The sequence below is a fragment of the Xiphophorus couchianus genome, chromosome 23 (assembly GCF_001444195.1).
Source record: "Xiphophorus couchianus chromosome 23, X_couchianus-1.0, whole genome shotgun sequence".
Lineage (NCBI taxonomy): Eukaryota > Metazoa > Chordata > Actinopteri > Cyprinodontiformes > Poeciliidae > Xiphophorus > Xiphophorus couchianus.
The window spans coordinates 3,851,901-3,874,894 of record NC_040250.1 but is presented as its reverse complement, the minus strand read 5'-3'; the positions used below and the strand labels follow the sequence as shown (position 1 = coordinate 3,874,894).

Here is a 22,994-nt window from a genome sequence, read left to right as displayed (position 1 = left end):
ATTTTTTTTTCTTACAGACGTATTTACGGCAATGTATTTTCTGAATTTTTATGTAAGAAACATTATGTGGAGAATAAATATGAAGTATCTATCTATCTATCTATCTATCTATCTATCTATCTATCTATCTATCTATCTATCTATCTATCTATCTATCTATCTATCTATCTATCTATCTATCTATCTATCTATCTATCTATCTATCTATCTAGTAGAACGTCAGCGCCATCTACTGTTTACCTTGTAACACCACCTTTGTCCCGCCTTTCCTCCAGTCCGATTGGCTCCGTTCTTTCACTACGCAGCTGACGTCTTGCTTTTCTATTGGCTCGCTGAGGTGTACGTTACACTGGTTCTCATCCTCTCCGCCCACTACAAAGATGGAGGACGATATGTCAGATTTTAGCAGACCTCAGATGTATTTGTTTGGTGAGCTTGTTCCTTCTGATAAATATTAATTTGATAGGATGCACAGTCAGGATTAGTAGAACATTATCACTTATATATGAGGCTTAAACGCTCATTCAAGCGTAAAGTTACCGTAATAAGTTGCTATTCTGTTGCCCCTACTCCCGCCAATCAGCTCTTTGTTAGCTAGCTCTACAGATCTTGTAGAATAGAAACACCCGTATAGCTGATGCAGCTGTTTGTATTGTGCATGTGAAATAAATGCAACTGTACAATTAATGACAATAATATTAATTTGCCTCCCTAGGTTGCACTCTGAGGTCGGATAAACGGGAGTTTAAAGTTGACCTAGATGACGAAGATACAGAACAACAGCTGTCACTCAAAGCAGTAAGACTTTGTCATTGTTTTATAATCCCTGACATGCGTTTTCATTTGGGATAGAATCATGAAGGATATATTTGCTTAAGCTGTGAAGTACAACGACATTGTCAATAAATATATTGATATATTTATATTAACAAGTACTGAAAGAGTCTATCACAGCACTTTCGTTTTATGGATTAATTAAAGCATCTGTTTGACTTTGATTCATAAAAATAAACGTTGAGTGATACTAAGATTATACATGTAGATTACAAATTAGACATCAACAGCGTTTAAAAGCTGAAATTTAGGGGACAGCTGGTTTCCCTTAAATTGGAGCCTATAGAAAATTATGGGCAAAAAAATAATAAAACAATACCTCATAAATATAAATATTTCTTTCAAACACTCAACAGATCTCTGAGAAATTATCTTTGTTTTAAGCTATAAATTATTCCCCATTTTTTATGGAATCTGAATGTATCAAATCATTTGATTTTTTGTAAATATAAATGTAAAGATATTAACAGAATATTTGGCTTATGGATATTTTTTGTGTGCAGACTTTCAGATTAATCAAACATGGTTTTGTTGGACCAAACATTAAACAATAATCCCAGCCTGTGTTGCTAACATGAATTTATAGAGTTGATACTAACTATACTTTTTGTTATGTTTGGTTCATGGAAAAATTATAGCTTCTCAAAACTGTGACCCAAAATAGCAAATAAAGAGCATTTTTGATGGGACTGTGGCAAAAACATCATTGATCGAACTACTGATGGTAACATGTCTATTAAAAGGTCTTACAAATATAAAAAATTAAGATAATTACATTGCTTTTAAAAACTGATATTTTAGCATAATTTATGCCCATCACTATGAAACATTTGAAGAGTTATTGCTGAAAATCACAAGACGTTAGTTGACTTCAAATTTATTTTGTATACTACAGTGAAATACTCTCTGATTAAAGATCTACTGCTTATATTTAACATTTAAAAAGTTATTATATATGTAGAGATCTTCAGTGTGTTCTCTCAGCTTGGAATGGAAAATGATGTGACAGGATTTCAAATCCGTATTACTGGAACAGTGTGATGTATGGAGAGATTGTGATTTTAAGAAAATATAAATTTTCTGTTAGTCTGTACTTAAAGTTTCGGAGCCTGCTGTAAATATTACTGCTTTTCTGATTAACTAAACTGTGTTAAAATATGTGATTTTAAGTTTCAAAACATGAAAATAAAACAGACATTTAGTTTTTCTGCAAAACACAAAATGCTCATGTCATCTTGAAAAATAACCAAAATTACTACAGATGACAACACATAGCAATCTGGATCGTTGCTCATTCACCTGCTTAGACATCAAACATTCAGGTTTTATAACTCCTAACTGCCTCATGTTTCTAAGCGATCCCATTTTCTCCCTGAAAAACATCAAGGAGCTTTGCTGTACTCCTCCTCATGGGGTACCTTTTAGTAAAAAGCCACTAAAATGCCATAGGAACAGAGGTGCTTTCCTCTTCTCGCTATGCTGCCCCCTGGTGGCGATCTGCAGTGAGATTTCAGTTACTTCTGTTTCCTTGTCATAGATTTTTAAAATTATTTTCAAGACCAGTGCAACGACTGTTTTAGCTAGTGTCAAAATTGTATTCTTACTAATGAAATATAAACAAAATATTGAAAGAGGTTTAGAGTGGTGCCTTTAAGTTTGCTAGAGAGCTTATAAATGATTTAGAGACGATGTTGAGGTCAGATTCGACCAAAACTGAATACTTTTGCATCATCAACATTGTCAAACATGGACATGGAAACTTTATGCTTTTGGGCTGTTTTTCCTGCTAAATTTACCTCACTGACGGTTCAATAGGTGAAGTCATACATCTTAAAATCTTGTAATTTTCTTCCTTCAGACGAAAGACACTGAGGATCGGTTGTAAATGGGTCTCCCAGAAAGACACTAAGTCAAGGTAGACATATCAACATTATGGAGATCCCAAGCCAGCCTCAAGAACTCTTTCCTGTCAAAAATATGTAAAGGGAGCTAAGGGTTCAAGTTGCTTTTAGTTATTTTATTTTTAGAGAGCATCTGTTGAGAGTAGTAGACCTAAAAAATTGGTTACCAGCTACAATTTGTTTTTTAATTTCCTTTATTTAACCAGCTGATTGAAATCCAGATCTCATTTTCAAGAAGGACCTGGAAAAATGTTTCTTTAATCATGTGCTTAACAACAAATCCATTAAACCTAAAGTAATTTGTGTCTTTAGGATTTTTAATTGACATTCTGCAATTTTGTATTGAAAAGAAACTACAATAAACAGTAAGAACTGTTTATTACTGGCTAAATAAGCCAAGGTACAAAGTTAGGAGGAAATCAAATATTTAATGACTCATAAAAACATCACTTACTTAGAAAACCTTTAGACCACTTCAGAAGAGGTAACATCAACTTTAACATAAAACTAGATTTTTGGACCTTTACCTTCAAAGGAAATAATAAATCCACTGACCACTTTGCTGCTGTTCCAGGTGTGTCTGGGAGCAGAGGCTGAGGACAAATTCCACATGGTGGAAGTCGAAGGGCTCGCATATGATGCAAAAACCTCCAAAGTACCGATAGCTGTCCTGAAACCGTCTGTCCTGCCGTCTGTGAGTACTCAACAATTTTTACTGACGAAATAGTCAAAGAGCTTAAATATAATTGTTTTATTCTGTTTGAGTTAATTTTTTTTTTACCAAAATAACATAAAAGAGGTAATATTAAGTCAGTGTTGGAACATGCAAATACTGCTAATGGTGACTTTCGTTTGTCCAGATGAATTTAGGAGGGTTTGAGATCACTCCCCCTGTTACCTTTCGTCTTGTTTCTGGTTCTGGTCCAGTTCACATTAGTGGACAACATTTTGTCAGTAAGTATTATCATGCAAACTCTCATAACGTCCCAGAAAATCCTTCAAAGTACGACTAGTAGTTGGAACACAGGACTTTATGTTCTATAGAATGATAAATCAGTTTCAGGTCCAGATAATATATCAGCCATCACATCACTTAGTGACTGGAATCACTCTTTGTCAAAAAAAGTCCATATTCTAAACTAGGAATAGAGAAATATGCAGCCTTTTCTGAATTTTAGTACTTAAGTTAGTAATGAAAACAAGAATGTGCAAGTAAAGTTTTGTAACCGTGTTGCACCAACCCGAATGTAGAGTATTTGTTTCGTAGGTGTAAAAGACTCAGAGGATGAAGAGGAGGAGAACAACACATCTCCGGTGAAACGGCCTGCAAACCTGTCCTTAGTGAAGAAGCCTCCGCAGGTGATCATGTTTTTTTTTCCTGTTAATCCACCGCAGATCTTCTCAGCTCTCAGCTCTTCAGTGAATGTCTCCCAATGCTCTTTAAAAGTATTTCTATAAAGCTTCTAAATGTAAAACTGTAAGTTGTCACAAGATGAGAAATGTGATCTAAAACTGGATCAGATCAATTCAAAGTAGATTTATTATTAGCAGCAAATATTAAAAACAGAAGCTAAAGAATATTTCATTTGTTGCAGAAAAAAATTAAAATGGATTCTGATGATGAGGATGATGATGATGACGATGAAGAGGACAGTGATGAAGATGAAGACGAGTAGGATTTTTCTTTAGTCTAATTTTACGTATTACATTTTTTTCTGCTTACCAGATTAAGTTTTCAAATAATTTTAGACGCTTTGCATTTTTCTAGTGATGATGAGAGTGATGAAGAGGATGTGAAGCCTCAAAAGAATGCGGCAAAAGCTCTCCAAAAAGTAAGTCTGGCCCATTTTCTGTTTATTCATAGGGGCTTAACTTTAACTTAAAAATTCAATATGAAATATAGTAGAGTATGAAATAAATAAAGGCACAATGTGATTGTGAAATGTAAGGTAAGGTAATTTTATTTGTATAGCACATTTTCAGTATCAAGGCAGTTCAAAGTGCTTTTAATGTGAAAATCTTTAGCCATAAAAAGAAACAAAAAGTTAAATTAATTTATTAGCAGGTTTTTTATGTGTTTAATTTGGGATCATTTACCTATTGGAAGAAATTTTATTTTGTTCTCTGTTCAGTTAAAATGAATTTGTAGAATTTGCAGTTGCTTATCCTTTTTTATTTGATCTATTTGTACAATTTACCAGTACCGCTAACAGCTAAACAGTCCCACAGCATGACGCTACCAACACTTTGCTTTACAGTTGGTACAGTACTCTTAGGATAGAAAGCCTTGTCACTTTGTTTTGAAACAGGATTGTTATCGGCTTGTTAGATTTTAAAAAATCAAGTATTTGTCAGACTTTTTAATGTTATTTATGCTCATTGATGTTGGATAAAAAAATGGCCGTTGAGTAAGAATGTCACCAGAAAACTCAACTAAAATACTTACAAAATTAAGTGTCTATTCCAAGTACATGAAATAAGTCAATCTTCTGAATACAGATTTCAGAAAACAAATATTTTTTCTCAAGCCTTTAAAATGCTCAGCTCAACAAAGGCTTTATTTCTGTCTAATACCTTTGTAGACACCATATTAGCTCCATTACCTGGAAAAACCTTTTGTAATCTAGTCAGTCAGATTTAATCATGTCAAACAAACAATATTCATTTATGTTTTGCTCTCTATATACTTGCTCTGATCTTATTTTGAGTTGTAACTCATTTGTTAGTCTGCATGTGATGCTTTTTAAATCATCACCTAAACAGAAGCACAGATTCTGCTGCTCCATAGAAACGATACTTTAGGGCACCCGCAGTATTGTGAGTTCCACGTTTATCTTGGATGCCAATTCAAGTGTGCTTGCAATCGGCGTTGTCCAAATAGAACAAGCACCATAGATGAAATTTAGCTAATTTTCATAGTTTTGTAAGATTCATGTCTTACAAAATGGTTTTGTTTTGTAAGACATGAATCCTTAAGAGATGAATCTGAAATCCTTTTTAATCTTTTTCATTTTAAAACTTTTTAGTTGTTGACTCTAATAATAAGAATACTTTTATTGTTGTTGTTATTATTCTTTAAGTAATTGATATTGTATTTATAATAGAGATAAATAATAAGTATTACAGATTTGACCGTGCTTTTTAGGAATAAGGGGTGACTGAGGAATGAGAACATGGCATCTAATTACTGATATGCTTATTTATTGGGTTAATGTGTAAACAATTTTTCTCAAGCTGTGTGTAGTTTAGTATCTCAACATTATTATTCATATGAAGGTTCTAGAACTGATATGATAAAAGTCATATATGAAGCTACATTAAGACCTGTAGACTAGATGGATAAATTTGACAATGTCCTTCTTTTATTGTTTCATTTATTTACTAAATAATTTAAAACAGAATCCCTGATGTAGCTTTTGGCAATTGTTTGTATCTGCCATTCCCAATATGGTGGCAATGCTGCCATACAATCTGGACACTCATGCAGCATCTATTCTTCTGTGTCTGTATTTGTATAGCAGCATTTTGTAATACCTGTGTTGTCCACTAGGTGTCAGAATAGCCAACGGCTTATCGAGGTTACTTTATTGAAGAAGGAGTTTTTTTCTGAAGCTGCTGTCACTCCCCTCCCTTTTCTTCCACATCATTCAAACTTCTAGAAACTATACGCAACAGCATTTCATTTCAGCAAGCTCCGCCCACTCCTGCACCCACTGACCGTCCAACTCTTTGCATGAGACAAAACGTGGAACTTTTTCATCCTGTGCGCTCACATACCCACCTGTTTTCAGAGAGTAAAATACAGGGTTTGTGTGGTGTAATGATCGGATTTCTCCTCTGTAATCTGCACGGATTCTCACCAACAACACTGTGCTGCACACACAAAGACATACACACACACACACACACACACACACACACACACACACGGTCTTTCTTAAAGGTCCAAACTATAGAGCTGCACATTTAAAAGTGTGTTTATGCACAGACGCATGAATGCACTTCAAGAATACACTTGTAGTTTGCATAAGCTGAAAAGCACAAACTGTTTGCTTTTACACACACACTGCTCAGTTATGGGAAACATCCTTGACCTTTTTTTCTGAGCACTGCATATCTTTGTCCCTCTGTCATCCCACTGTTAATATGATTGCTCCTTTTTATCGTTTCTCATGCCATTTCAGCTTTGCACCTGGCTTTTGCCTTTGAACGCTTGTTTTGCGTGTTACCACAATCGCTTACAAGTGTGTGTGTGTGTGTGCGTGTGTGTATCTGCCTCATTGTTTTACGTCGGTGTCTGTTTGTAATTTTTTTTTCAAAGCACGCTATCCAAGTGCAAACTGTGCCAGGCAAAAGATCAAAGCAGGGCAGATGCACATACCTGCGACATGAGCGCTGATCCTTCCCTCCGGGTCAGATGACAGCTGAGCATTTCTGTCACCTGTTGATTTATTCTGTTGTCTTCTCATCCAAGTCCTCATGCATCCCTCCACTCACCCCCTCTCTTCCCAGCATGACTCTAATCCTAAGCTCTATAGCTCCGCCATGCCTTTCTTTATTAATGAGTACAAAGTACAAAGCCCCAAAAAGCATGACTGGGAGCAATTATTCTTTTGACTGGAAATTCAGCTGTTTCAGAATAAATGTTTTCTTTTTGTTGTCAAACTTCAGGACTGTACAAGACATCCAAAATTAGGTTTCAGAAATTACACCAAGTAACATTGTTCAAAAGAAATTGCATCCTGCTCAGATGACTTTAATCCAAATAATCTTTGATCAAATGTTTTGGTTTAGTATGAATTGCTTCCTTTGCTTATTATCAAAGGAAGGTACAAAAGCTCTTTGTGTGGTGACTGATGATTTTAGCTCAGTCGTAGAGTCAATGTTACTTAAGTAGACACTTAGCTGACTTCAGGGTTATTTTTATTGTCAATGATTTGACATTTTGGGTGTTTATTCCATCCTCGGAAACAACATGGGGTGCTGTTTTGGATTCAACAAAAAATAAACAAGAGGTAAATTCACATTGGTACTTCAGATAGTTATTACTATATTTTCCATAATATAAGTCACAATTTTTTGACCTATGTGACTTACACTACAGAGCGACTTATATGGAACATGTTCATCAAACAGCCTGATGTTTAAATTGAGGACAAATAATCAATTTACAGAAAATTCAAAGTTTCTAAAGATTACCTTTTTTACAAGGGAAAAGATTCTATGGTTTTTAAGCTCATTTGAAATTATTTGGCAATGCAGAGTGAACACTTTGTTGGGAGCTTTTTGCTGTCGTTTTAACTACAACTCCCTTTGGTTATGTCTCTAGCAACTTTACACCCATATACACAGGCCCCTCCTTCTCTCTCCTATTATTCTTCTCAAAATAGCTTAAGCTTCATCGGACAGGATAAAGACCGTCTGTGAATCTTAGTTTTCAAGTGTTCCCTTAGATTAGTTGCTGGATTTAGGTTTGGACTTTAACTGGGCCATTCTAGCACACATGTAAATATGCTTTGATCTACACCACTCCACAGCACTGGCTGACTGTTTATGGTACTTGTTTTGCTGGATAGTGAACCTCCGCCTCACTCTCAAAGCTTATGCTCCTATAGGTGCATTTGTGGTTCTTTGCCACTTTTAGTATTTTAGTGTGTAAACCAGAAAATTTAAATTTGGTTTGATTTGACTAGAGAACTTTCTTCCACATGTTTGCTGTTTCTTCTACGTGGTTTCTTGAGGTAGGATTTCCTGTTGCTACTTTTCTTTAAGGAAAGGTTTGTGGAGTACTCAATTAATTATTACTTGTTTAAATGTTGCTGTAGCACCCCCAGAAAATGCGTGGGCCTTTTCCCTGCTTTCTTGATAGATGATTTTTTTCCCTCCACTTGCAAATTATGTGCTACTCTTCTTCACATTAAATACCAATAAAACTTGTTGAGATTTCTGGTTGTAATTTAACAAAATGTCTAACAATTCAAGGGGTATGAATACCTTTGTAAGGCGCTGTTTGCAGCTTCAAGTCCTAAAGACCATTATCTTTTAGTGGCTCTTTGTGCTGCTTGGTGTGTGCAGATAATCTATCAGCTACTGCACAAGATTCAACTGCACATTTACAGTAAATATTTGTACATGGATGTAAAAACATAATACAAACAAGTTGTACCTTCTGCTACTCCGAGCGTGAGGTGTTGCCTTTAAATTATTTATGTAATTGCCTTGTAGCAGTTCAGTCACTGCAGGGAATTACACTCCTAGCCTGCTCTGAGGTGAATACATGTAATTGCCAAACAGCGGTCGGTGCTTAGGAAATGTAGGTACTTGCCTCAGCTATTACAAGGTAATTACACAGCAGTGTAAACCTGACTGGAAGGGCTGTATAGCAGAGAACAATGACGGGTTATTGGGTTACTAAGTAGCTGATCACAGAGAAAATGCCAAGCATGTTTAGCGTCTTCTGTTCTGTTTTAATCTGCTTCTGCAGGTTTTCTGTACTTACTAACTGAGCTGTCTGAAAGTTTAGTTTGTGGGATGTTTAAATCTGTTGAGCTGACATTACTATGATCTTTCAAGTAAGGAATGACAAAACATGCTGGGGTTACAGTCTGATTAAAGGACACGACTGAGAAGAATTTTAAATGCATCTAACCTTTATTTTTGACTCTTTGTAAATTGTTGTACCTGTTTATTATAAAAGACTCTGTAGAATTAATGCAGTGGGATTTACTGTATATTTGTGTTTTTATATATAGCCATATACAGTATATACATGTACTCAGTGGTTCAAGCTCCAAGATTTCCTCAAGATGTGTTACTTGAGCTGTTTGTTTTTCTAGAGCCCAGAGTTGATGCCTAAAAAGCCCAAAAAGACACCTGTGAAACAAAATGGACCTGCAGAAAAATCCTCCGGACCAGCAGCGAAACCCCAGATTAAGGTATCAATCGTCCCTTTGTTTAGTTTTGGATGTTAGGTTATAACAGTATTTGTATTTCCCAATTTTTGTTACATGTAATCAAAATAGCGTTTGATGTTAGAGACACAGAAAAGATTAGCTCTGCTAGGAAGAAGGACAAATAAGATTAGACTTGTTTGGGATTTTGTTTGGGATTTGCAAATTTCTGTAATTGAGACATTAACATCTGTCAAACAGACCTGCCACACTGCTGTGGAAATTTTGGAATATTATTCTGATTTGATCTAGATTTGGGTAATGAAACAATTACAACAGGATTTAACCTTTATACCCATAACCCTTTACTCAAAACAAAGAAAAAATATAATTACACAAGAGACATTTAAAACTGTCTATAACATTGCAACTTGTAGCCTAACATAATTAGCAAGGGTAGCAGTACCAAGAGCAATCTCTCTATTTCCTGCAGAGTTGGTATAACCAGACTGTAGCTGCGAGATTTTCCAAAGACATTTCCTAATCCACCAGATAAAAAAAAGTGATAGAGCTGTGCTTTTGAGGTAATACTTTCAACCTTCACTGCACCTTATACCTGTTTAGCTTAAGTAGCAGCCTGAATGAGTAGCTGACATTACTCCATAAAAAGAAGGTTTCTCTTCCATTTGTTCTTTTGCTGGCTTTAATCGAAACACTTAAAAATAAGTTATCTTGTCTCAGTGCCAACTTTCACGCCAAAGTGTGTTGTGATTAGGGAAACCCGTTAGTATCTATGTATGGTGCGTTAGCTGATCAAAGATGTTTAGTTTTTTTTTGTCCATTCCTATCTCCAGCTGATTTCTTGGTTCATCTTTACAAAACAGTACACAGCTGTGATGGTATTCTAATGCGTTGTTCTACTAATTGTTGAATAAATAAATGTCAGAAAAGAAATTCTCTCTTGTGTATCATGTTGCTCCTTTTGCTAGGTTTGAAGTTGCCAGTGTTGTACCTTTGCAGCTTTCATTTTGTGCACTTTAAATGCACTTTAGAACCACAAAATCATTTGTGGTAAAAAAAAGAAAAGAAAAATACCTTCTTGTTTTTTTACGTTTGCATCATTTGGTTGACAATTACTCACATTCACAATTTAAAAAATGCGGAGAGAGAGAAAAAAAAAAACTTGGCAAAACATTCCATTCGAAAGCAGAGGAATGTGATAAATGCGTGTTGCAATTAGTTCAACCTGATAGCTAATTTCTTGGATAGAATGCCTCCTCCTAAAACAAACAGCTTGAACTCTGTCTCTGTTTGAGCAAACACACATGACCTCTACACCAGTTTCCCGGGGCAGGATTTAAACCTGTGACCTCTTGGCTTGACCCCGCTGTGTTGGGTTGCAGCCACCTTTGATGCTCTTCACCCCTCAGCAGATCACGTGCACAGCAGAGAAAACAAATTAGGAAGCTTTTCCTGCTTGTTTAAACATTTCACAAATCATGTTACTGTGGAGAAAAAAAAGGTTTTGGACAGAAACTGTTTAGATAAGGCTTTATGTGTTGGCATGGCGATGCCAGCAGATAACACATCATAACACATAGCTGTGTCTGTGGTGAAATATACAGCATCCTTAACTCACATGCACATTTGTAGCACATGAGAAGGCTGTGATGTGTTTGTGGCAGAAGGTTTTGTGCCATGATAAATGCTTAGCCACACTGTTGCTAAGCTCCTGAGTGCAGCTTGAGGTTGAGTCCAGCCAAGTCTGCACACCTTGATCTTCGCCTTGCTCATGGTGTTTAGCCGATTTGTGACCCAGCTTGCTCAAACTTTCCCAGCACTTACTTTTTCTGGCTCTTTGTGCTTTTAGAGCTCCTATCCCCTCTCGACTATTTCACAAGTGTTCTCGCTCCACAACCTCTTCACACCCCTCACTTCCTGGACACACCTTCTCCCAATTGCTCTCATTACCAGCGTTTGATGTCTGGTGCAGCTTGCGCTTCCAGATGCCCCTGAGGAGTGAGGAAGCGGGCGTGGGTGTCTGTTTCTGCCCCCCCCCTCCCCCCCCTCCTAAACGCAGGTGACTGGTCATTAGATTGGCTTGTCAGATCTGCTGCCAGCACCGCAGTTCTCACCTCTCGCAGCTCAGCACAAAGCGGCACCTTTGCTGTGTAACCGGCTCGGCATGAGAACCAGCTAACTTGAGTTGGGCTGATTTGAGGCACGCTAATCTTCCAGCTGGTGTTTTGTGGGTTTGGAGAAGTTGATGCCTTGAAGCACACGTCACGCTCATAAAACTGTTAATCACTTCACTTAGCCGTATCCCAGAAGGGAGTGAGTCATTGTTTCAGCGAATGATTGACATGCACTTGTAGCAGGTGCATTATTTATTTCTTTCAGGATGTGTTTCTCCTAGGTTTGAATGGCGAACCCAGAAACTTACTAACTCAGTGCCTCAGCCCTTGAAATCTTTAATGTTATTCATTGGCATTTTATGTGACACAGCAGTTCTTACTTGTGAAGTTGTTCAACAAATTAAACACTTACTCTGATACCTCTAAATAAAATCCAGGATTTATTTCAGAAGTTACCTGGTTAGTAAATAGAGGACACATGCATTCCTGTGAATTCGGTCCTGTTTAGACAATACTAAGCCTGAGTTTGCATCCATACCAGCTTTCATGCCTAGAAAAAAATGTTGCTTATTATTCTTTGCAAAATGGCTCAATCTCAGTCGGGTTGGATGGAGAGCGTCTGTAAAAATTACATTTGAAGCCTTGCCATAGATTCTCAGTTGGATTTAACTTTGACTAGGCCATTCTAACAGATGAATGCTCTCGGTCCCTTAAAATTAATTTAGATCCACAAATGTCATATGACCTTTTGATCAAAAACAACTGAGAATCTTTGGTAGTTATCTGGGAAATTTGTTGTCATCTTTAAAGAACTGCCATTTTATTAATAGTTTTTGATTGTGGAAAATGTAAAAGAAAAAAAAAAAACAGTTTCCAACCTAATAAGAAAATCTAAAGACTATAGATTATTGGCACTTTTAATGTTGTTCTGTTGACTATACATCAGGTAAACATAAGTATCCTTCTGTATGTGATTCATAGAAAATTTTGTGTCCTAAATTTTTCCTCAAACATGAGTCTCCAAGGATTACACTTAAAAACAGACAATTACCATACCTGGACAAACTTGATGAGCAAATGTGTCACAATCATGTGCTTGCACTGGATTGAAGATGAGCGATTGCATCAACTGATGGCGTGCTTGTGATTAAGTTCCATGTTTTGTGCCATCTGTACGTCTGGCCCAGATGAAAAAGCTTGCCGGCCGAGTGTTTATCAGCTGTTTCAGGTCCACAGCTGTCCTTTGGAAGTAGAGAGCTGCCCGTAAATAATAAATATGTGGTGCATTTGTTTGGCCTGGAGCCAGCAACATATGTGTGCGTGCTTTTTTTAGTGACGTTTTTAGTGAAGTGTGGTGTGTTTGTGTCAAAGGTTTGCTCATTTTACACCTTTGATCTCTGTTGTAAAAAAGGCAGATTTTTTTAAGGGACAGATTGTTGCATTTTTTTAAACTAGAGGGAGACTGCTTTTTTTAATTATTGCACCTGTGTTTTATTTTAAGTCCCAGCCCTAAGATTTTGCCTCAAGAACTAGTTTTTTTAAAACAATTAGAATGAAATGAAAGGACATGCCCTGTCAATTAGGCATCAGGTGTTTGTTATTAAGACATGAAAAGCACCACGTCCCCTCCAGATCTTTCTAGAAACACAAATATGTTGTTTACTTGATTCTTTGAAGTGGCATTGTATTAGGAGGTTAGAATGCCACTTTTATTAGGTTATGACTAATAAAAGAGTTATAATGTCCCATTGAAACCAGAAGTTTACATACACCAAATAAAAACACATCCACCTTCTTTCTCACTGTCTGAAGTTAGATCAGACCATACTTCTCTTGTTTTAAGTCAGTTGGAATTAGCAAAAATATTTCTATTTGCTAAATCCACATTTAAATATTAATGTCTTCAAAATCTGAAGTTTACATACAGAATAATTATTGTCTCTAAACAATGAGAGAAAGCCCAGATGATGATGTTATGGCTTTGGCAACTTCTGATAGGTAACTATCACATGTGAGTTTTTGGAGGAATATCTGGGAATGTATTTTAAGGCAACACCGCAAACACACTGCTTTTATGTTTGACATGATAACAAACTCAAAAAAATGCCAAAATATTATAAATAGGAATTCATTACTTCACAAGAAACATTAAAAAGTCAGATTGCAGTTTGCAAAAGCACACTGGGACAGAGAATTTCATTTTTGGAACTGTTTTGGCCATAATGACCATCGTTACATTTGGATGACTAACTAGGATACTTGTAGCATTCTAACTCTAAGGTGTAGGTCAGTATTATGATGTGGGATTGTTTTACTGTAGGTGCACTTTAAAAAAATAGATGGTATTATTATGAGGAAAGAACATTATGTGCAAATATTGAAGCAACATTTAAAGACATCAGCCATGAAGGCACAAATTGGTCTTCAAAACACATAATAACCTTTAACATATATGGTTATAAATTACTTAAGGACAACCAAGTCAATGTTCTGGCATGGTGTTGACAAAGTCCTGATGTCAAGTCTATGGAGAATTAATGAGTAGGAAGGTCCGAAAGGTCGTATGTGAGCAAGGCGACCAACAAACCTGACTGTCAAGAGGAATGAGTCAGAACTCCAGCAAACTACTGAGAAGTTTGTGGAAGGAAACCTAAAATGTTTGACTCTAGTCATACAGTTCAAAAGGCAGTGCTACCAAATACAGAGAAAATTTTAACTTCTGATCTTGCAGACATTATCAAATAAACATTCTTTCTCTAATTATTGTGTGATTTAGCAAATATAAATAATTTTGGTAATTCTAACTGTCTTGAAACATAAAGGTTTGGTCAGATTTAACTTCAGATGGTGTAAATAAAAACGTGCGTGTGTCTTTTAATCCAGTGTATTTATTCTGTTATGATTTCAACTATAGTTATTTGTTGGATAGAAACTCGAATTCTGCATGAAAACACTAAAAGAGCTTGTAGAAGACTGTGTGCGTCTAATAGGCGCTAATTTCAGTTCTCTCATCAATGGAATCTTCCTTGGTCAGAAGGAATAGGCCAACTCCACCGATGCGGCTAAGAAGTTTTATTGATAGAACAATAGCAGGTAAACGGGCGATGAAACCACAGCCGATGATGAGGTGGAGACAGCACCGAGGTGCCGGTACTTGGTGTGAGGGCGTGTGTGTGTGTGTGGTTATCTGAAACAGAAAAAGCAATAAAGGTACATATTAAAAGCCATGCAAGCAAAAACGGCTACATATAGATACAGGACGAAAATGGCCCGCAGCACCACAGAAATCCACCGGAGGGCACCACAACACCACAAATGAACCGTCGGTTAAATGCAACAAACATACAAATGACAAAAATCGTCAGAACACATGAAATGAACGGTAATTCCCTCATATACTAATACAATAACAATATACTGTATATCTGGCAAAGTATAGTACATAACCTGAGCTATTATAAGTAAACGCCTGCATTGTCGGCGGCCAGAGAAACACGAGGACGTCATCACCTCCTGGGCCAACAACCAACACAAACACAAATATCGTACATGGAAATGTAAACTTACATCATAAAAACGCACACAGGTTTCATACACACGGGATTACGGAAGGATTGATGTGGATGCTATCCATGGATGCTACCTCCATGCCACCGAGCCACACAGAAGCACTGAAAAACAGCTTGCTCAGCTACGTAAAATTAGAACTACAAAATGAACAGATGCGTCTTGGGTAATGCAGTGCCAAGCAAACAGACAGACTTTTAACAGAGCTGTTGTTATAAACTAGATACATTTTCATGAACAAAGAATCTGTGTCCCTGAAGTCTGAGTTGTTCTTCACTGACAAGCTGCCAAAATCACAATGTAGTAGGAGTCAGGGGATTTATCTTCTAATTTCACAACATGGATGTTTTTTGTTTTTTTTAGTAGGCAGAGCTGAATAAGGATCTGTTGCCTTTTTAACTCTTAGAATCAATGAAACCCTGCAATTTTGCTGGATTCCTCGCTGGTGTTGCATGCACGGGCAAGCTCCGTGGCTTGTTTAGTGTACAGTCCCACCATATGGTGTGTGTCACAGTGAGACACTTCCTAATTGTGGACCTCTGTGCCTTTGGCTGTCCAGAACTTCACACACCCACAGGCCTTAAAGTGCTGCGCTTATGTCTGCTCTCATCCTCCCAAACACAGGGGAGTCATCAAGTTTGGAAGAAGCACTTTTAATGTCGCTGAAAAGATAAAGAATAGCTGCTGGGCTTTTAGTCAGTTGAACAGGAATAAGTGACTTGACATGAGCTGTAAATCCATATTTTAGTTTTATCTAAGTTACATTTTTCCTTCAACAAATTGAGACTCCTGCTTGCAACCTAATACAAACTTAATTGTTACCTGATGTAAAATTATAAAAAAGAGCATGTAGTTAGGCCAGAATGTGTTGTCCTTTTTAAAGCTTTTATCATTTTCCAGCTGCAAACCCACGCCAAGCCTATAAAAACAGACCCAGACTAATCAGGTCGCAAGGAGGCTCTTGGACAAACTGTCTTATTGGTCAGCAAAAGTGATTGTTGGAAACATATCAGACACAGCAAAAAGCAATGTTGATATTGTTCTGATTAACTAAATGCTCAACGATTAGCTTAGACCCCTACATTATTCCATATATATCCACATAGCTAATTAAAGTGAGTTGTCAGTGGTGAATTTTAAATTACTTTCCTGGAGCACTTAAGTGTTTAAGAATTTTTTATATTTTCATTAATCACATTTTTATTCAATGCCAGTGCGTTTTACCTACTCCATGTGCTTTCTGTAAAATGTTCTATCAGTTTAGAACAGCATTGGACCATAAATTGAACTTCATGTTCTTTTCTCTCTGGGTACTCCGGCTTCCTCCCACAGTCCAAAAACATGACTGTCAGGTTAATTGGTTTCTCTAAATTATCCTTAGTAAATGTGTGTGTGCGTGGTTGATTGTCCTGACTGTCTCTGTGTTACCCAGCAACAGACTGGCGACCTGTCCAGGGTGTATCTAAAACATTTGCTGGAGATGGGCACCAGCACCCCTCCTGACTCCACTAGGGACAAGGGTGTAAGAAAATGGATGGATGGATGGATAGATGTTTTATAGTGTTTGGAAAATGAGCCTTTTCAAAAACCTTCTGATTGTTAAGTCTGAGCACTGAGCCATTACCTAGCAACACAAGCAGACCTCCAGCACATTTGGTCAGGTAGTTGTATTTCTCCTAAAAGAGACAAGTGTTTTGTTGTTGACTTACTATCCAGAAACCACTAGATGCATTATTGTTGATTGTGCAGGAGGCTCTGCTTCTGCTTTTCAAAGATGTAGGGTTGTACAATTCTGCTTCTATTTGCAGCCATTTTCCCAGGCAAGTCTTAACATTGAGTTGGGAGGGGGGTGATTTAAAGGGGTGAGTTAAAGTAACAAGAGGTCTTAAAACAGCTCAAACTGAAAGTAGCTCGAAATCTTGTGATGTCAGAATTATTTGTTGCAAAAAAATGTAATGAACATGTTTTTTTACAGCTCATAGACCTATCCTAACCTGTTCAAGGAAGAGTAATAGGTCACATTTAAATTTAGCTGAAAAAATGTTGTATTCAAGACCATTATAAATAACAACCAGCAAATACAGCTTTACAGTCATTTGCAGTATTAATAATGAGCAAACTGATTGTATGATAATATGATATGCAGCCCTTACTTGAAAGTCTAAATAATGGTAAAAACTCTGCACTCTGTATCAGTCGCTCTTATTTAGCTTGAGCAGAGACCAGGGGACTACTGTTGCCATCCAAACAGAGAAATTATTACACATACATAAGCTGTATTTTCGTTAACTATGTGTAATTAACATAATACGCATGTTAAATATTGGATTTTTGTTTTTAACCTTGTGACATAATGTGGCTTATTATGGCAGAAAAATGCCCAGGCACACTTTAGCTAGTTGCTGTCTCAATTTTGAAACATTTGGCATCAATTTTCTCTCCCTTTGTCTTGTCACTTTATTGACTTTATACGTTAATATCATGTCTTTATGTTCTCCCTTGTTAGTAAAGCTGAAACTAAGGAGTATTACACATATAACTTTATCTCAGTTTCAGTAAGGTTGCAACTAAGTGCATCAAAGAAGAAGCTGTTTGTTGACATGTTTATATAACAATAACATTTGAATTTGAACAGCTGATCCAGGAAAAACTTAGCCAGTTTGTTATCTGACTGAAATGTTTCTTTCTTGTTTTTTTTTTTTTTCCAGACTCCTGGAAAAGACAAATCGCAGGCAGGGCCGTCTAAGACATTTACTCTGCCTGACATCAAGAACAAGTTATCATCAGCAGCCAAGGAGGTAAGGCCGTCTTTCCATTTTTTTTTTCTTCTGTGGAAATTATCACTCTTTTTGACTTTTTAAGTGATGACTTAACTAAATTCTTCTTTAGGGAAAACCACTCCCGAAGACGGAGCAGAAGTTTGAGAATTTTGTGAGGACTTCCTACAAAGTCACTGACAAGAAAGTAAGTAAAGTATATAAGTAGATTTCAGCTCCCTTATTGCCCAGAGTTTGAGACTTCTCTTATTTTAATTAGAATTAGTATTTTTGTTTCTGACATCAGACTAACAGTTAATATTCATTTTCTGAAGCATTACTGTTGATACATTTTTTCTGATTTAAAAAAAAAAAATCTCTGTTGTGTGTCTATGAAATGAGCACATTAGACAAATCCTGTTTTACTCTCAAAAGCTTTTTACCATGTTAGATCCCCACAGATAAGTTATCGATCCTCACATTGTTCAACAACATCAAAGTCTCTTTAATTCAGTGAGTTCTTTTGGGCATAGCTTCATGTTTGTGTGAGCTCTCATGAGACTGAAGGGAGTACACCTGTCGAGAGAAACCGGCTCTCCGTGATTTACTGCAGTTAGACTTCTGTAGCCCCAATGAAGGGACTGGTGGTATGTGTAAGGAGCCTTTGAACAAATGCAGAACTTTAATCTTTATTAAAGTGACCTTTCAGATGAACAAAACAATTCCCAGTACATGAACTTGAATTAATCTCCCACCACACTCAGTGGCAGACTGTAAAGCTACACTGCAACATCATTTAAGTTGCCTCGCGACGCCGTTTTCACCCCACAAACCTTTTCATATTTTGATGCATTATAACCACAAATGTAAATTTATTGTTTTGTGGGTTTTGTGTGACAGACCAACATGAGATGCACAGTGCAAAGTAGTACAATTATTCTGACAATTAGTCATTCTGCAGATTTTTCATTTAACCATTTAAGCTTATTTTATACATTAGAAACACATGAAAAATACAAATAAACAAATAATTCAAATCATTTCTTAAATAAGAAAATGTACATTTTATTGCCTAGAATGCGAAACAGTTGCATTCTTCTAGTGAGCACTTGATCATTTATAGCTAAAAAAAAATACTTCTGACATCGACATGCTTAACATCAATACAGAGTAGGGCTGATCGGTTGAATATTTTTTAGTTTAACCATTTTTTTGATTATTTGCATTTTCCTTTTGGATTTCTAATATTGCATAAAAGAAGCTCAAGTGGTTAAAAGAAAAATTTGCAGAATGTGCCATTTTTTAAATACAATTACTCAATTACTCATCAGAATAATCAATACAAAACTTACCAGTTACTGAAATAATCATTAGCTGCAGCAATAGTTTGGATATGTTCAGACGAGAGAGTAAAATTATACAGGTACCAGGACGCTAGGGTCGGAGCCACAGGACAGGAAGGTGAGAGCAACATCAAGGAGACTCGAGGAAGAAAGAAGATGAAGTTAGCTGGTGTGAGGGTAGAAGATGCAGAGGAAAGGACTAATATGAGACGGACCATTCACTGTGGCACTCCTGAAGGGAAGAAGAATGACCCAGTCAAAGTCCAGAGCTAAATCCAATTGAGAATCTGTTTCAAGACTTTTTCTCTATCCATTCTGACTGAGCTTGAGTTATTTTACAGAATAGAAGGAGCAAAAATGTCACTACCTGGTTCCCATCTACCTGGAAAACCTGGTAGATGGGAACCCCAAAACACTTCATATGAGAGGTTGTTCTACCAAAATCAGACTCTGAAGCTTTTCACAAGGGACTGGAAATATTAGATCACCACCCTTGTTTAGGCTCATGCATTTGTGTGACTATTCAGAAAAAATCTATATTCAGTAGTATTTCTCCTTTCAAAATAAAAACGTTTGACCACCTGGAGCTTATTGTCCAGGAATGAGATGTGTGATGTTTGTGAGGACCTGGTGAAAGCTCCCGTTTTTATTTTTACAAGGTGCTGACAGATACATGGTGCTCAGTAGTAACATATCCCTTCAAACCACGATTACTCATTCTACATGCAACAGTCCAAACAAGTTGGTATGTTAAATCACGAAATTATTTCTGAAGCAGCAACAAAACTCCTCCTTACACCCATGATGTAGCAGGTTGTTAGACATTTATTCAAACCTCTTAACCAAGTTAAGAATTTGATGCTTGATTAAAAAAAAAATATATATTTTGTTTAAGAGACTGCATTTGTGTAAGGAATGCAGTGTTAAACCACATCATCTGGTTTGGTTCTTATAGAGTTTTTTCTGTTTTCTTTCTTCATTTTCAATAAAAAGCACAATAAAAGTTCATTTGGACACGAATGTTGAGTCTCTGAAACTTTGCCCTGCCCCTGAGATCTTTAGCCCAGCTCTTTGGTTGTGTTGGGTGGGTCGGGGAACCTCTGTCTTAGATACCAGTCACTCCAAACAGACTGCATAAACGCTCGTTTGTTCTGAGTTGCTGTGTTAGAATGGGAAAAGTGTAGTTCTGGGAGCAGGTGGACACTCTTTGAGCAGCGGAGAGCTGGGTGGACGAGGCAGAAAGTGGGGGTGGAGTTGGGTCTGGGAGAGCTTGTTGTTCCCAGTGTGTGGAAACATCTGTGGAAGTGCTTTGGTTTCATCAGCCAAGGCTGAGATCTGTCAGACCTGGAGCACCTAGTCATATACTCTGGTATGTAGTACTGCCCCCACCCAACCCCTCGTCGTTCCCCTGCAGCCCCATCCAAGCACGGCGTTCCCACAGGCAGGACGCACAAAAATCATGTTGCAGTCAAAGTGGGTCATGTGCCTCGTGCTGTTTAGCACTTCATTTGAATGCTTTCTAATTCTTTTCTTTGCTTCCCACATCACCTTCCTCAGGTGGTCAAGGATCTCTGGAGTTTTCTGCAAACACTGAAGACTGAGAAGAAGTAATGTGCTTTTATCAGGAAGAATTTCTAAGCTTTCCTAAAGGCACAGTCTGCAATGTTTCCTGCTTAGCACAGATAAAGACTACAGTCAGGAGGATTGCAGATATTTAGTTAAGGTTGCTGCAAAGATAAAAAATTATGTTCATTTTTTTTGATTGCAAAGCACTTATTATGTTTGTTAACACATTAATTTGTTGGTTGACATTTTGCAGAAACCTTTTGATAGGTAAACTGATCCAGAGCACCTGTAGGGATGCAAACTGCAATTGTCTGAGCATCTCGTCATGGGAAACGTACGATTCTAACATTTAACAGGCAACAAATCCCACCTGCCCCGTGGATGAATAATGTAAAGCATAATCTAATTTCAAAGATGTTAATTTCATTCATTTCAGGACTCACTACATCAAATACACAGTAAATGAATGCTGCATGCAGCGCTAGAGCAATCAGCAGGTCCAGAACAGCTTGGTTTGGATCTCTGACACTATGTCCTTCCTTCGTAAATGATACAAAAGGAAAAATTGCACATTGTGCCTTTTAAATGCTTCATTTGCAGCCAGAGCGACATCTCTGGGTCTTATTTTTGTGAATATGAGTAGTTTTCAACCATGCTAAAGACATTTTCTATCATTGCTCACTGACAGCTCATGTCTTTTGTTTTTTTATCATTTTTATTGTTAATGTGCTTTTTTGATTTTATCAAGGAATATACGTTTTTAGGTCCTACAAATATACTGTAGTAGTTTTATCTTTTAAATGTATCTTTTTAGCTAAAGCAAAGTCCACTGCTTTTTAAATGATCTCTCTACTAACCCAAAGGATTATCATTTGAGCCATACTCAAAACAATCCAAAAATGTAATGTGGAAAATAAGTAATGCCCGAACTTATAAAATCTGTAGATCTGCAGTAATGTGTGCAGCTCATATCTAATAAACAGTTGAAAAGCTTGTTTCAAGATGTTTTCAGCAGAATTAATTTGACATAGCTTTGTTTATCCTTCATAATTTTTTTTACTTTACTATTTAATCCTGAATACATGTCTAATCAATTGTTTTTTAATCAAGGTTGATTATCCTTTATTGCAAAAAAATATCCTACCTAAGGCAGTAACCAGAAATTCAGCCAGTGTTTAATGGATATCAGAATCTGGTTTTGAGCTAAAAACATAAGCAAGTTTTTGAGATAATTTTATGAAAATATATTGAGGCAGTATAGGTCTAGAATATTCTCCTGTCAGATATGCCAGCGTAATAATAATTCTGTGATCTTGTATAATTCAAATGTCTTTGAAAAGTTTTGATTTCAGTTGAATATTTTGTAGTTAGTGATGTTTTTATCTGGTTAATGTCATTTACATGACTTTGATAACTTACCTAAAACCAGGTTCAGATGTTTTCTTGCTCTTAGTTGGAAAACTTGTCATTGGTTTTAATTAAGCTCATCAAATCTTTTCTGTAAATAAATCTCTTACTTTTATTTGCATATTTGGCAGCTGAACAGTTCCGTTCTCCTATTTTTCCCAAAGCTTTCCATAAACATTCAGAAATCTTGATACTGTTCTTTATTTCAAGTCATGTTGCAGTTTAATTTGAAAGTGTTTAGTGTAAGCCCTTCTTTTGTTTTTTTGGTTGTCCTTTTCACCTCTATTCTGTCACTTTTTGTTTGTCATGATTATTTTTGAGTGATGCTGGAATATGTTCAAATAAACAAAGAGGTTTTTTCTCAATACTTGAGTGTTACTGTTATAAATTTGACCAAAAAATACAATTTGCTGCTTATTTTTTGTTTAAACAGAGCTGTGGTTTATGTGTTTTGATTTTTCATAGCAAGTTATGAAATGATTGAAGAAAAACGTTTTGAAATATATATCTGTATTTGGTCATTTCATCCTTTATTTATTATTTTAAACATAGCTTTCTTAGAAAATAAATGTTGCAGTCAGTATTTTGAGCCACA

At 36.6% G+C, this 22,994-nt stretch overlaps 1 protein-coding gene across 1 annotated transcript; it reads left to right on the top strand.

The window, feature by feature from the left end:
* The first annotated feature begins 342 nt into the window (after nucleotides 1-342).
* On the top strand, nucleotides 343-22,766 carry npm1b (nucleophosmin 1b). The gene is made up of 11 exons (XM_028008742.1): nucleotides 343-429; nucleotides 716-798; nucleotides 3,310-3,429; nucleotides 3,596-3,689; nucleotides 4,003-4,094; nucleotides 4,331-4,407; nucleotides 4,504-4,567; nucleotides 9,572-9,670; nucleotides 18,036-18,125; nucleotides 18,217-18,291; nucleotides 20,984-22,766. Exons 1-11 carry the CDS (start codon nucleotides 381-383, stop codon nucleotides 21,035-21,037), a joined length of 897 nt encoding a protein of 298 aa, XP_027864543.1. The 5' UTR covers nucleotides 343-380; the 3' UTR covers nucleotides 21,038-22,766.
* The last annotated feature ends 228 nt before the right edge of the window (nucleotides 22,767-22,994 follow it).

What these genes read in the sequence shown, in the direction of transcription:
- npm1b (XM_028008742.1), top strand. Translation starts at nt 381, where the DNA reads ATGGAGGACGATATGTCAGATTTTAGCAGACCTCAGATGTATTTGTTT. An exon ending in AACCGTCTGTCCTGCCGTCT is followed by an intron (nt 3,430 to 3,595) that starts GTGAGTACTCAA and finishes TCGTTTGTCCAG; the next exon opens with ATGAATTTAGGAGGGTTTGA. An exon ending in ACAAAGTCACTGACAAGAAA is followed by an intron (nt 18,292 to 20,983) that starts GTAAGTAAAGTA and finishes CACCTTCCTCAG; the next exon opens with GTGGTCAAGGATCTCTGGAG.